We start from the raw sequence: 15,085 nt of genomic DNA on the forward strand, positions 1-15,085 counted from the left end.
TAATGATACAAGATTGGAGGTGTGAGTTAGAGCTACTTTGACTTATAAAAAGCACTCAAACATTCTGAGTTTGCTATTCACAAGAAGCATCTTCTGACGAGGACCATGCATTGCATAAAGACCTCAGAAGACCTACAATCAAGGATTGTTGCTTTGCATAAAGCTAAAGTGTTACAAAGTTATTTTAAAGAGCCGAGATATTCGTCTGTCCACAGTTAGACAAATTGTCTATAAATGGATTTGATTTAGTACTGTGGCTACTCTCCCTAGAAGTGGCCGTCTAGACCAGATGATTCAAAGGGCACACAGCAGAATACTCAATGAGGTAAAAATAACCCAGGAGTGACCGCTAAAGACTTGAAGGAATCTTTGGAACTGCTTAACATCTGTTTATGACTCTTACTATAATGAAAACATTAAACATGCATGGTGTCCATGAGATCATAAACAGTTGTAGGGGGAAATGTGCAAATTGTGACTGTTGAACTGCCATTTAATGAACCGGGTCACTAAGTGCTACAGTGTTACTTAATTGCCAACAGCACGGAAGGGCTAACAGTCTTCATATCAGGTGGCGTTCACACAGGACATGTTCTTGCAATTTTAAGCTGAGACAGCCGAGAGAGCTCTGGTTGTATGTAGGAGTTCATAGTAGACATCTAGAGAAATATGAGCTCATGTTTGAAATTCTATGAGATAGTATCAGCCAGGAATGAAAAAATCAGTGTGAGATAATTTAACGAAACAGAGTTTACTTCTAAACGCATGACTGAAATTCTGTATTCCCCTCGTATGCAGGATGAATGTGAAATTATCCAGATGTAACATTGTGCCGACTCGCTGTCAGATAACAACTATTCTGAGAAGAACTCTTTATTTAACACACAGGTGAATTCCCAAAATGTATTTCACATTTCTGGGGAATGCAGAAGTAAACTATAGCAGGAAAAGACACAATTTGCTCCAACAGCAAAATAAAAAATCCGCTCTTACTTACTAGTTTTTTTTTAAATGAATCCCAGAGTAGAGTAACACAAAGAATAATGTTAAAAAAATTGACCATAAATTATAAAACATTTTAAAATATCAAAGTTTGCTAGATTTACACTGCTAAATTATTTAATCAATTGTTGATAGATAAAACTAAGTTGAATATGCTATTTCACTCAAATGCATCACATTACAAAAGTAAAATGGGTTTTATTTCACTATGTCTTTTAGCTGTAAACCTTCATAAACACAGTGTGTAAGTATATTCATCTTAATATGCCTGACTGCAGCTTTGAATCTGCATTCAGGGCTGAACATTTTGAACTTGGATGCTAAAACGGTTTAGCATCATCTCTGCTTTGATTTCCCCACTGAGCGTTAGAGACCACCACAGCTGTTGCTGTAGAGTCAGCAGGCATGACCTGCATGATGCTAGCACACGTCTTGCGCTACAGCTGTGCCTTGGGGGAAACACTGCAGCGATTTGCTCAGGATAAAGATTTTTAGTTCTCTGCTTACCATATGGCTCATAGTCGTGTGCAAAATTTGTCCATTGGATTTTATTTTCACGTTTACCTTTTGTGAGTTATTAAGCATATACATTATATTGTGTGTTATCCTTTAATGTCAAATACATCAATTAAATCAGGTTTTTTACATAATGCCTCAATCTGAATCATAAATTAATAAAAAAAATATATATGTAATAATTCAGATCATTCAAATACATTACATCATATACATACTGTATATTGAGGCAGCAGATAAGCATATAAACAGTACAACAAGTTGACCGAACAAGTTGATTTAAGTCATAATATTGTTTGTTTTATTTCCATATAATTGAAAATAACATTATTGGCCTACTTCCATTTGAGCTATTTTTAATTGTTGATCTATATACTCATGTGTCAGACGAATGCTTTTGGAGCGTCTTATTTTGGTTCTCGTGTTTTACTAGTTTTCAGCATCTCTTGTTATAAGCGCTGTGGGTTTTTTAGCATGCGGTGTTAAACTTAGTTTAAAACTTTGAAAAAAGTTTAGGACAGTCGTGCTCTGTCCAGCAGTCCGTGGAAGGATGTGACTCTCGCATGCTGGTTCAACGATGTGACGCTTGTTGCCTGTACAGCTGGAGTTGCGCTGACTGCCCCCTACTGCTACTTATTTGTAAAATCATTAGATTGGTACATGAAGCTTAATGTTCAGATGGTAGGAACATTGCTTATTACCGAACTTATGTACGGATCGGAGGCATGATTAATTGTTTGAATTTTTACGTGTTACTTTTAATATTTAATTGCACTAAATTAACACAATAAATCGATAGCACTACTATTATTATTAATAATGTTATCACACCATTATACACTGTTTTTCATACTATTTTTCCTCCATATTTCTGTTGCTAGATAATGACGTATGTGTTACACTTTAGTGATATTTGTGTTTTGCACTGAAGTATGAAATGGCCACGCTGTATTTCATTCAGGTTTGCAAACTTTTCTTAGACTTTTTTTTTTTGTTTTTTGTCTGCCATTCACTTAGCTTTGTCGCCTCACTCTTGGTTTGAATAGGTTTAGATCTAAAGGGGATCACATGGACGGCATCCATATGTGATTTGCCGTGAGAATGTGTCCTTGTTAATGAGACGGTGTAATGGAAGGTTTGAAGTGAGTAATGAGTGTGTGATTTAACACAGACCACACAGAGTTTCACTCCTCCTGTATGAGCTCATTCACACGCGCTGTGAGGTCAGATACAGTCACACGGTACAGACCGAGAGATGAGTTCTGATGGAGTCTTGATCTTTCAATGAGCCAAATGTGGAATTCTGTTTTTATTGCAATGTTTATTTTGCAACCAATCACAATGATCCGAGTGTCCTCAAATGAGATTTAACACAAGTGCGTCTCTGTTACTGCACGTGTAATGGGTGATTTTTACAGTAAAACATTTGAAGTTCCCATGAAGCTTTGAAAAAAGGGACCAGACTAGAACATTTCTGGGTTATATTTCAAAATAAATTAATACAATTATATAATTTGTTTTTTTATTTTATTTATTTTTTTATTAGATTTTTTTAGGAAACTATATTTTGCTTAGTAAAAATGTCACAATGCCAAAAACATAAATTAGAAACATTAAATAGGCTTTATTTTCTTCAAGCACATTTTCCAAAAAAATTCTTTAAATTTAGTCATTTAGCAGATGCTTTCGATAGGTTAAGTGCTCGTGGAACGGTGTGTATTTTTGGCTGGATCTTCCTGGTTCTTTACGGTGGAAAAAAAACATTCTCATCATTGTAAATAAAATGTCTTTTGTTAATGACATTTTAAAGTATGCATACATCATGGCAGTATTTGTTGTACTGCTTTAATTTTATATAAAAAAAATTATTGTATTACAGTATATTTTTACAGTTATACATTAAAAAATATCTATTTCAAGTAATGATAAATATGATTGGATGAATTAGTGATTAGAATTTGGAGGGGAAATGTGAATCATTTTCATGAAAATTGCACAAAAAAAAATAATCCCCCCCAAAAACGTGTTTTTCTGTATGCAAAATATTTATTTTGAATTGAAAAATTACCCAGACACTGTTTTTGGCAGATGCTGTGATTTAAAGTGCCTTCAAGCTATACATTTAATCAGTACGTGCAGGAGTAAAAACTGGCGTGATATTGCCGTTGCGAGCACCATGCTTTTCCAATTGAACCACAGGAAATAACCATGCATAAGTGACGAAAGATCATACGTTAAATTTGCTCAAGTTCTTGCTTTTTCTGTTTTGTCTTTTTCCCACTTTGCTGTGTTTCTCTCTCTCGATGCACTTCCTGTTCTGTCTCTCCTCACGTGATTTCGTGTCTTCTCTGCATCTGTCTCTTCAGTCACCTGGTTTCTTCTGGCTCTTGCTCGTGAGATGCTCTCTCGTGGCGTCTATCGCTCACACTGCTCAATTTGGATCGGAGTCAAAGGTCAGACCCCTCTGGGTCACCGCGACCCTCGAGGTCGATGTGCTTCACTGTGGGCAGAGTGAGGGTCACCAGGATTTGCGCCGCGCCCCTGAGAGCGCCCTCTGGTGGGCTGGATGGTGCGTTTTAAATGCTGCGCATGTGGACGACAAGGTTGGCAGAACGTGCTTGCTCTTGATTCCCGCGTGTGCGTTTGTGTGTTTGCATGAAAGATGCATTACATCTCCCTTTAAAGTAATAGTTTACCAAATATCTAAAAAAAAAAATTTAAACCCATTTGACTTTCTTCTATGAAACAGGAAAGTTTTGTAGTATGTCCAGTCTGCTCTATTCCATACAATCAAAACATACAGTGACCAGAAATTTTCAAGCACCAAAAAGACACCATAAATGTATCGTTAAAAACAGTAAATATGTCTTGTATGCTTGTCTTGCAAGTCTTCTAAAGGCGCAAAGGTTTGCATGCGGAACAGCCTGAAATTTAAGCCTTTTATTCACTGAAAATCTCAACTCTCTCAACGCTATCGTATGGCTTCAGAAAACTTGGAATATACCACACAACATTTAAAGAACTACTTTTTGGTTCTTTTTTGTCTCTTTTGGAGCTTGACAGCCTCTAAAAATTCATAGAAATATCTTATTTTGTGTTCCACCCCAAAAAGAAAGTCATATGGGTTTGTAATGACATGAAGGTGAGTAAATGCTGACAGAATTTTCATTTTTTCCTATTCCTTTAATAAATCCCATGTGCATTTGGTGTCATCACTCGGATATGTTGTGGTCTGTTGCTTGCAAAACAACATCCCCGAAATGACAGTTTGTGAGAGAACTCAGACATCAGAACAGCTGAGAGACCCATCACATCCCTGTACCTTCACAATCACTCATCAAAGCAGAGGTTGTGCTGAATGAATATTGTAATTCAACAGATAAAAAAATAGTGCTTATTTTACTCATTTAGAAACATTCTTGCAGTAAGAAGTGAGAAAAAGGGGAGAAAAAAAAAGAGAGAATGAGGATTTGGCAAGAGAAACAAGACAATCCAAGTGTTGTCAAGTGGAATAATTAATGACATCGTGAGACAGAAGTGTCTTTTGTCTTTATCACATTTCGAGAGCAGAATAAAATCAAAAGTGCACTCAAGGACGCATTGATTTATACTTTTGTAATGATTGATATCTTGCCATTAAACTTTAAAACATTAAAAATGTTTTATTGATCAGTTCTATCGAACTTGTGCTTGTCATGATATTTGGCTTCAAATTGATCCCATGCTGTTCTAGACCTAAATGCTGTTTAATGTTCAGGAAAATGAAAACTATGTATAAAATTGATTATGATGGAAAATCCACAGCTCAGTTCATCAAAGTGATGGATAATGTTTTTGTTGCGCAACCTCTGCTCCAACCACATCTGCCTCTATCGGCTCTCACAAGAGTTCTTGCCATAATTGCCTTCTGTTTCCCCAGGAATCGACATCCACGACGTCTCCTCTCAGGTCACGAGTCCTTCAGGAACCACAGAGGAGGCGGAGATCGTGGCCGTTGGCAACCACACCTACTGCGTCCGCTTCGTGCCCCATGAGATGGGTGTACACACGGTCAGTGTAAAGTACCGTGGGCAGCATGTGCCAGGCAGCCCCTTCCAGTTCACCGTTGGGCCACTGGGTGAAGGAGGGTCCCATAAGGTGCGAGCAGGAGGTCCTGGTCTGCACAAAGCCGAGGCAGGTGTGCCAGGTACGGACAGGCGTTCTTATGAGGCTTGCTTGGTAAAACAACAATAAAGGGATAGTTCACCCAAAAATCTATTCTATAATCATTAATCATTAAATCACCCTCATGCCATCCCCAAATCACCCTCATGCCATCCCAGATATGTATGACTTTCTTCTTGCTAAACACAAACTAAGATTTTTAGAATAATATTTCAGCTCTGTAGGTCTATACAATGCAAGTGAATGGTGGCCAGAACTTTGAAGCTCCAAAAATCACAAAGGCAGCATAAAATAAATCAATGGGACTCCAGTGGTTAAATCCATGTCTTCTGAAGAGATGCCATCACTTTGGGAGAGAAATATATTTATATTTCCATAATTTTTTACTATAATTCTCCACTTTAACTTTCAGAATCCATTTTTGCAGGCTGAAATTTTAGAAGTAATTCATTTAGAAGTATCATTTTAGCAGCGAAAATTACGTTTTAGATATGTATCATTCATGCACATGATTAAACATTACACACACACATTTTGTTATCTAATGCAACAACATTCACATAGTTAAGCGCAACTTCAGTGTCCACACAATGTTCGACTCAACTCTGTATTTTCTCTGTGTAGCGGAGTTTAATATCTGGACACGAGAGGCAGGTGCTGGGGGTCTGTCCATCGCTGTCGAGGGTCCCAGTCGAGCAGAAATCTCATTTGAGGACAGAAAGGATGGATCGTGTGGCGTCTCCTATATAGCTCAAGAACCTGGTAAATTTAGATGCATCTAAACATATCCAGTATGCTTTCTGACTACACCGTTGCCTCATTTCTACATGAATCCATAACTTCACTTGCAATCTGTGTTTGTAGGCGACTATGAAGTGTCTATAAAGTTCAACGAAGAGCACATTCCTGACAGCCCGTACCTGGTGCCCGTGTGTGCTCCTGTAGACGATGCCCGCCGGCTTACTGTTACCAGTCTTCAGGTGAGACGCATGGAAACATCTCCACACGTTGTGCTTGTCCACAGCTGTCAAAGTAGAACTCGTAACACTGACCGAGTCTGTAACTACGCTCTCAGACTAGAAAGATCATTCATTTGGAAAGAGTAAGGATGGGAATTAAATGATTCCATAAATTATTTCTTTAGAGCTGAAATACTTCCCAAGAAGCTCAACCACATCCCCACTCCCTAATAACTGGTCCTCAAATAGCTACATTTACCACACTAAGATACTAAATAAAAAGTATGCTATCATGTCAGGAATGCACTCACAAGGTTGTGGAACGGAACTTCTGTGTTGAGCTAGTGATCGCATGTGGCTTTGAGTAGCTGTGGACATCAGTAATGTTTGTGTGGATCTTCTGATGTTTCCCTTGTGTTTCATTTAAAGGCTTTTAACAGAATCAACACTGTTTAAGCTCACAGAAGCATCAGTTAAAGCAGAGAGAGGTGGACGGCACAGAAACCGTATTATTCCTCTCTGAACATTCATCTCTGTAGTTTAGCAAACCTTGTAGTTCTCATTTTCCAAAAGTTGTCAAACGTGTGCCATCTCTCTCCGTTTTAGCTGATCTTGTACGAGTTCAGGTAAGATTGTGAACATCTAAACATTACATTTGTTCAATTAAATCTATTTTTAGTGAAACTCATATTTCACCCCAAAATGGCACTGTCATAAGGAACTCTCATTGTCATGACAATTTAAATAATGTGTCATTATTTATGGTAAAGTATTTAGATATCATGATATGATGTCTTGCACTGCCTTTAAATTATTCTGATTTTAATCAAAGTAAAAAGTTGTTTCCAGAGGATTTTTGTAGCCGTATAACAGTTTGAGATTCTAGTCAGAATCATGATTGAGTATTTAAGAAAACACAAAATAAAACAACCATGCATTTCTTATTAATGAGAATTGGGATGGAAAATGCAACCAATTGCTATATACATTAAATAACGTCACAATGCAAAATGGTACAAAAATAGGCAGCCTTTAGCATATATATGTCTATAAATGTATTTTTGTTTTTCAATTTGTTTAAAAAATGTATATATATATATATATTAAAAAATCATTACGTTTTTATTCATATATTAGGGCTGACTAATTTTACGTTAATTTATGCAATTCATGTTTAAGGATTGTTTAATGCGTTCCAAAAAAATTATGCAATGCAGTATCTTTTTTTTTTTTTTTTTTTTCTTTTTGCACTTCTGAAAACTTCACTAATGTTTTTCCCCACTTCCTGTGGCTAAAATTGGCAAATATATATTTTTCCATGAGGCACATGCTCTACTCGACTGCACATGCTAGCACATAAACTGATTGTGTGGAGCAGTGCAGCTTATTGATTATGTGTGATGCGTGTCCTGGGGATGATAAACACGGGAGCAGATTTACTGTACGGAAAAATGGAGACTTCACCTGCAAGTGGTGAGCCAAGTGTGGGTATCGCCCAAAAATGCTCACTATCATCTAAACCAGTCAAAACATTAAACCTTGTGATAAAGACGAAACGGCAGCAAGAGAAAATAATAGTTTTGAGTTTAAGTTTCAGTAAATTAATCTTCAGCATTCGATTTGTTTTATAAATGTTTTATGTTTAGTGTCTAATAATGCATTGGCAATGTACACAAAATTGTCTTGCCAATTAAGTTTGATATGAATTGAATATGAACATAGATCCCATTATTAAAGTCCCACTGGAAAATGGCAACAGATTTTGCCCAACTTTTAATTACAGCATGTCCACTGTTTTTATGGCCGAATTGTTTAGCAAGTACATGCACTGCCTGGCCAAAACAGAAAGTCGCCGTTTGGATTTAAATAAGCAGATTAAGAGTTTACGATTGGATCATTGTTGCAGTGATAAATTTGTTTTAGATGACAATAATTCTTTAAATCCTACCTGATGCTGTTTCAAAGAACCGTCACACCTAAATAGTTTTTTCGGGAATCGGACCAATACCGTAAGCAGTGTCTGTTTTGTGCTGTAGATTTAACAGAGCCGGCTCATAGGAGTCATTTGTTTGTGTGTTGTATGGTTTTGACCCAGTAGAGGGCAGCGCTGCTGCAGAAATGCACTACTGGAAACATTGTCAGAGTATTTCAGGACTGTGTTCCAGTCGCATCAGCGGAAAATTCACGCAGGGGAACCGTTAACGGAACCGAAAGTCACGATGACCATCTGATTCTGATATTTCGTAAAGAATGGAACCAGTTCTGAACAAGAACCGGTTCTCAGTTCCCTACCCTAGTTATGTGGCAGTAAAATGACCTCTGGTGATCAGCTGACTAAATGAATGTACTGAATGACCAGGTTATCCCGTCAATGGATTTTGTCTTACCTGACAGCACGGGCATATTCCAGGACTCAGATTGTGAAAGAGTGGTTCAGGGAGCATGAGGAATCATTTTCACACACGAATTGGCCACCACAGAGTCCTTAACCCCATTGAAAGTCTTTGGGATGTGCTGGAGAAGACTATACAGAGTAGTTTTACTCTTCCGGCATCAATACAAGATCTCCGCCTAAATGTAATGGAACTCTGGATGGAGATAAATCTTGTGATGTTGCAGAAGTTTGTCGAAAAAATGCCACAATGAAAGCATGCCATAATCAAAGCTAAAGGCGGTCCAATGAAATTATGAGTATGCAACTTTTTTTGGCCAGGCAGTGTACATAAATAAAATAAAGAATTTCTTGCCAGTTCTTTTAGTGTGTGTGTGTGTGTGTGTGTGTGTGTGTGTGTGTGTGTGTGTGTGTGTGTGTGTGTGTGTGTGTGTGTGTGTGTGTGTGTGTGTGTGTGTGTGTGTGTGTGTGTGTGTGTGTGTGTGTGTGTGTGTGTGTGTGTGTGTGTGTGTGTGTGTGTGTGTTCTCTTGTGACCGAAATATGATGTAAACCTGTTTTCATGACATTTACCAATTTGACAAATCCATATATATTGTAAAGTACACAAGGTTTATACATTTATATTTTTATGCTCATCAACAACTCCACCCAGAATACTCTGCCTCCATAAACTGATAAACTTGTTATTCACTAATCTAGGAGTCTGGTCTGAAGGTGAACCAGCCCACCTCGTTTGCAGTGCGTTTGAACGGGGCAAAGGGCAACATCGATGCCAAAGTTCACAGCCCATCGGGAGCTCTGGAAGAGTGTGTCGTGTCTGAACTAGAGCAAGGTGTGATTCTGTAATATTGACAAATTGATGCATCATATGGGAACCGCATCCTTTTGGTTTGTTTTCTTATCAAATGTGTGTTTAAGAACCAAGTCACTGATTGCCGTTCATTTTGTCATGTGTTTGTTTTGGCTCTCTTTGTTAATAAACTTCTAATTTTCCAGACAAATACGCCATTCGCTTTATCCCGCGAGAGAACGGCGTCCACGTCATCGACGTGAAGTTCAACGGAACACACATTCCCGGCAGTCCGTTCCAGGTGCGCGTAGGAGAGCCGGGACAGAGCGGAGACGCCGGACTCGTCACTGCTTATGGACCTGGTCTGGAAAGAGGAACCACAGGTAACGTCTTTGCACCTGAAAACGTTAATCACGTTGCATTTGTTGTTGCATACGAACCCTTATGCAAAAATTAAAGCTTGCGCACACACTTCACGCTAATGCCATCAATGTGTTTTCCACTTTCAAAGGTTATGTTTATCATTTTTGAAATGTTTGAATCATTTCATGTCAAGCGTGATTTTATTTATATATATATAAAAATAGCATGTTATAACAATTAATACAAGCATGTCCTTTTACTGCAAATATTGATATAGGAATGGATTAAAGGAATATTCCGGGCTCAATACAAGTTAAGCTCAGTTGACCGCATTTGTGGCATAATAATGATTACCACAAACATTAATTGACTTTTCTTTCAAATAAAAGGAGTAAAAATCAATGTTAGTGAAACACTTACAATGGAAATGAAGGGGGACGGTTTTTAGAAGGTTTAATGGCCGAAATGAGAAGCTAATAATTTTCTAAAAACACTTGCATTTATTCTTCTGTGTATTATTTGAGCTGTTGTTAAACCATCATTTGAAGTTGTAAAATTGGCTATAACTTTACACAGATAAGGTAAGTGAGTGATTTTATCACATTAAAATCATGTTAACAGACACATCAGTTATGTCTTGTGGCTTTACTTTTGAAATGGTGAGTATTTTAACGTTTAAAGATTGGTCCCCATTCACTTGTATTGTAAGTGTCTCACTGGAACCCAGACTTTTTTATTTATATTTAATAAAGGAGGGACGAGTCAAAATTAGCTTAACTTAATGAACTTGTTTTAATTGATTCGCACCCCTTGTTGAAATGCTTCATATCCCAGTTTAATATGCTGAGACCAATATAAGTAAGCCATTTGTGTAGGATGATGACCCTAAAAAATGTATCACTGTGACTCTGTGGTGCTACCAAAAACATTGCTCTGATTGTTTGAGCATCCCAACCTGCAACATATTCCAAACCCAAAGATTTCTTTTTTTAATCCTCTTTTGAACCTTTTTGTGTTTTTGGAAATGGTGTTTTTCCATCATTACAGCTCCAGTCCCCATTCATTTTAAATGTATGGAAAAGAGCAACCAGCACATTTTACTAAATGTCTTCTATTGTGCCTCAAATGGCATGAGGGATATTATAATGTTTGAATTAATTTTTTTCCCCCTCTTAATATTCTTGCAGTGTATTTTTGAACTTTGCATACAGAGAGGAAGTCAGACTGTTAAACTCTCATGTATGAACGCACCTCATTATTTCAATAAAATGATTTTGAAAGATTACCTAACCTGTTTCTCATGGATCCCTTCCAGAACAAGTTTCCAACAGACCGAGACACATCGATCGGCAACAAAAGGCAGTCGTGTCCATTTGCTTTTGTGTTGACCTTTAGACGCGGTGTATGTAGACAGAATGGAAATATTCTGGGAGAAATGTATTTGCGGTTAGCTGCATAACAGCGCAAGTGCGGGGGGAAAGCCATGCGGTTTACTTGGAGGAAAGAATACATTTAGTTTTACCATGTCCTGTTACTAGTAAGTGTCAAAAGTCACTCCATTCTTCCAGCTGAGCCGGTCTGATAGTGTTAGTTTTGGATTTATGTTTAGAGGAAAAGACGTTTGCTCGCTGTTTATTGTCTTAAACAGGTCTGTAGGAATGGGATCTGACATACTGCCGATTTAATTCAGTTTACAGTGTAGTGCATACTATTTAAAAAAAATTATATTGCGTACACATTTTGCTGTAAACGTACCAAACAAAAGCAATTTACATTGTCACGTGACCTCATTGTGTTGCATATTATACCCTGATTTCACAATGCATGTAAATTTGTTTTACAGCTTTCGTACTGGCTCTTGCATTGTGTGAAGTGTTGTGCAGAGAACAATCTATTCATAATAATATCATCATCTCTGACAGGTAACCAGGCCGAGTTTACCATCAATAACACTAAAGCTGGCATCGGCTCTCTGGCCGTCACTATCGACGGCCCTTCAAAGGTGAAGATGGAGTGTCAGGAGGTTCCTGAAGGGTTCAAAGTTCATTACACACCAATGGCCCCCGGGAACTACATCATCACGATTAAATACGGAGGACCCAACCACATCACTGGAAGCCCATTTAAGGCCAAAGTTACAGGTGCGTGCTCATCGACTTCAGTACATTTAATTAAATTCACTCTCTGATCATCCTTACCAAGTTGGATCCGTTTTAAACTGCTAGTAAAAGTATCAAACTCTCTGCAGGTCAGCGGCTGGTGAACGTGACTAATGCCAGCGAGACGTCCACTCTGATGGTGGAGTCCGTGACCAGATCAAACGGCACAAACTATCTCAGAACATCTCCCAGAGCTTCATCTGATGCCAGTAAAGTTCTCAGTCGAGGTCCTGGTCTCAGTAAAGCCTTCGTTGGGCAGAAAGCATCTTTCACTGTAGACTGCAGTAAAGCAGGTGAGAAATCATTTCAACCAAAAGCTTTTTGCACTTTAATTAGATATTGCCTGAAGTATGTTGAATTGCACTTAAAAAAAATGTACCATGGTAATACAAGGTTTTTTGGACATGATGCAAAATCATACTATGAAAATACCATGCTTATCTTTTACATGTACCATGGTATTTATTTTTTGACCTGGCGCCATAATAATACCATGTTTTTTGGAAATGGTACTTTGGTATTGTCTCCAAAAACATGGTATTTCCATAGTATTACTGTGTTTTTTTTACATAGCACCATAATAATGCCATGTTTTCGGAAATACCACAGTCATACAATGTGTTTTTTACATGTACTGTGGTTTTACTGTGTTTTTTGGCATGGTACCAGAGTCATACAATGATACTTTGATATGTATCATGGTATTACCATTTTTTTTTTTTACATGCTGCCATATTAATACCATGTTTTTTGGACATGATACTTGGTAATATCATGGTACATGTAAAAAAACATGGTGTTTTCAGTGTTTTTTGGCATGGTACCATAGTCATACAATGTGTTTTTTTTACATGTGCCCTGGTATTACTGTTTTTCTTTTTCTTTTTTTACATGGCATTACCATGTTTTTGACATGGCACCATAATAATACCATGTTTTCAGAAATAATACCATTAGTCATACAATGAGTTTTGGACATGATACTTTAAGTACCATGGGATTACTGTTTTTTGGCATGGTACAATAGTAATACAATGTGTTTTTTACATGTCTCATGGTATTACAATTTTTTTTTTTTTTTACATATTCCATGGTATTACGGTGTTTTTTTGCCATGGTATCATGGTACAATCATGGTATTTTATGAAACACCCTGTAGTAGCATGCAAATGCCATAGTATATAAATATGGCAATCACTCAGTAGCATGGAATCTACAAAAGTATCATGATATGACCAGGGTTGGACTGGGAAGAGAAATCGGCCCTGGATTTTACATGGCAAATGGCCAAAAGTTGGGCGGGGGGGGGGGGGGTTCAGGGTGGTTGTTCGCTGTCCTTTTCTGCATATCGCGGCGGCTCATTTTTACACACCACCTGCCCGCTCAGTTCTCCCACTGGACAGTCCATCCATGATCAGCACCAAAGTGTGTCGGCCCACCGGAAAATTGCCCGGTATGCCTAATTGCCAGTCCAGCCCTGGATGTTACCATTTCATACAATCACTGCACCATGGTTCTTTTTTGAGTGTATATCTGTATTTAACGACTAGATCATTTTATGTGTTTCTAAACGCACCACACTTAACTGCACTCATTTATAAAGTGCTACAAGAAACGTGCATGTTAATTCCAAAATACTGCATCCTTGTGTTTGTCATTTACCAGGGAAGAACATGCTCCTGGTCGGCGTTCTTGGTCCTCAGACGCCCTGTGAGGAGATCATGGTGAAACACACGGGAAACATGCAGTACAACGTCAGCTACATCTTAAAGGAGCAGGGCAGCTACGTACTGGCTGTGAAATGGGGAGATGAGCACGTCCCAGGGTCCCCGTTCCACGTCACTGTCCCGTAATTCCCTCCAATAAACCCAAAACCCACTTTAGACACTGTAAAACAAATTATGGAAGGCAACAGTGGACAAATCATTCAGAACTCCTTAATTCTGTTGAACTTTGCACTCTATCATGTTTTTTGAAGCATCATGACGTTGATGTCGGCATGTTATGATGCATGAATTGTACAATTTTGATTTGTTGGTTTTGGTTCAGAATTGCAAAATTTTAAGGTTCCTCTTTAGCTTCAGTGCTGGTCAGAAATCAGAATCGACCATGTATGAACAAACTGATTGGGGTTTTCACACCCAAACATTTATTTACTACTGACACCGTCTTTAATCGTTTGTCTTTACTCACATATTACAATGTTTCCATATCTATGTGTTTGATTCTCACTGCATAAACTGAACTGTGACTTATTTGCTCTTACATCAAAACAGGACTGTCACTAATTCCTCGCTACACTTCAAATTTAAAACGTATTGCTGTACTTGTCTTAACTGGCTTCACTGCTACACGTTGAGTCGTTTACAGATAAAGGAGAAAGTAAATCAAACGTGCTGTACAGGATTTCCTTTACTGTATAGGAGTGCCCTCATGACCAAAAGATCCAGTATTCTCAGATGCTAGCTGATTATCAGACATATCCTAACATCTCATCACAGTGAAAGATTTATGCAGATATTTGCATTTTTCCGACCTTTGTCTCAAATTGTCTTAATGATAGTTTTGATATTCCAGTGGGGAAGAATTTTGTAAGTGTTTTAAAGGCAAGGGGAGAAATGTAATTGTATTTTGTATTTGGCCATTGGTGCCTTATTGTGAAACACACAAATAGATTTGATGTACATTTGCTTGTTAAAACTGGAATAAAGAATTTGAAAATGATGTCTTGTTATTTGT

The 15,085-nt window shown here is 37.9% G+C and overlaps 1 protein-coding gene across 2 annotated transcripts in view; it reads left to right on the forward strand.

The window, feature by feature from the left end:
• LOC127625795 (filamin-B-like) overlaps window positions 1-15,085 on the forward strand; it is a 99,789-nt gene extending 84,704 nt beyond the window's left edge. For both annotated transcript variants that reach the window (XM_052101149.1, XM_052101150.1), the window contains 8 exons: window positions 5,438-5,704; window positions 6,307-6,444; window positions 6,547-6,662; window positions 9,734-9,866; window positions 10,031-10,207; window positions 12,110-12,328; window positions 12,436-12,639; window positions 14,012-15,085. In XM_052101149.1, coding sequence (XP_051957109.1) covers window positions 5,438-5,704; window positions 6,307-6,444; window positions 6,547-6,662; window positions 9,734-9,866; window positions 10,031-10,207; window positions 12,110-12,328; window positions 12,436-12,639; window positions 14,012-14,199 — 1,442 coding nt within the window. In that variant the 3' untranslated portion in view covers window positions 14,200-15,085. The remainder of the gene's footprint in view (window positions 1-5,437; window positions 5,705-6,306; window positions 6,445-6,546; window positions 6,663-9,733; window positions 9,867-10,030; window positions 10,208-12,109; window positions 12,329-12,435; window positions 12,640-14,011) is intronic.

This window comes from Xyrauchen texanus, chromosome 32 (assembly GCF_025860055.1).
Source record: "Xyrauchen texanus isolate HMW12.3.18 chromosome 32, RBS_HiC_50CHRs, whole genome shotgun sequence".
NCBI lineage: Eukaryota > Metazoa > Chordata > Actinopteri > Cypriniformes > Catostomidae > Xyrauchen > Xyrauchen texanus.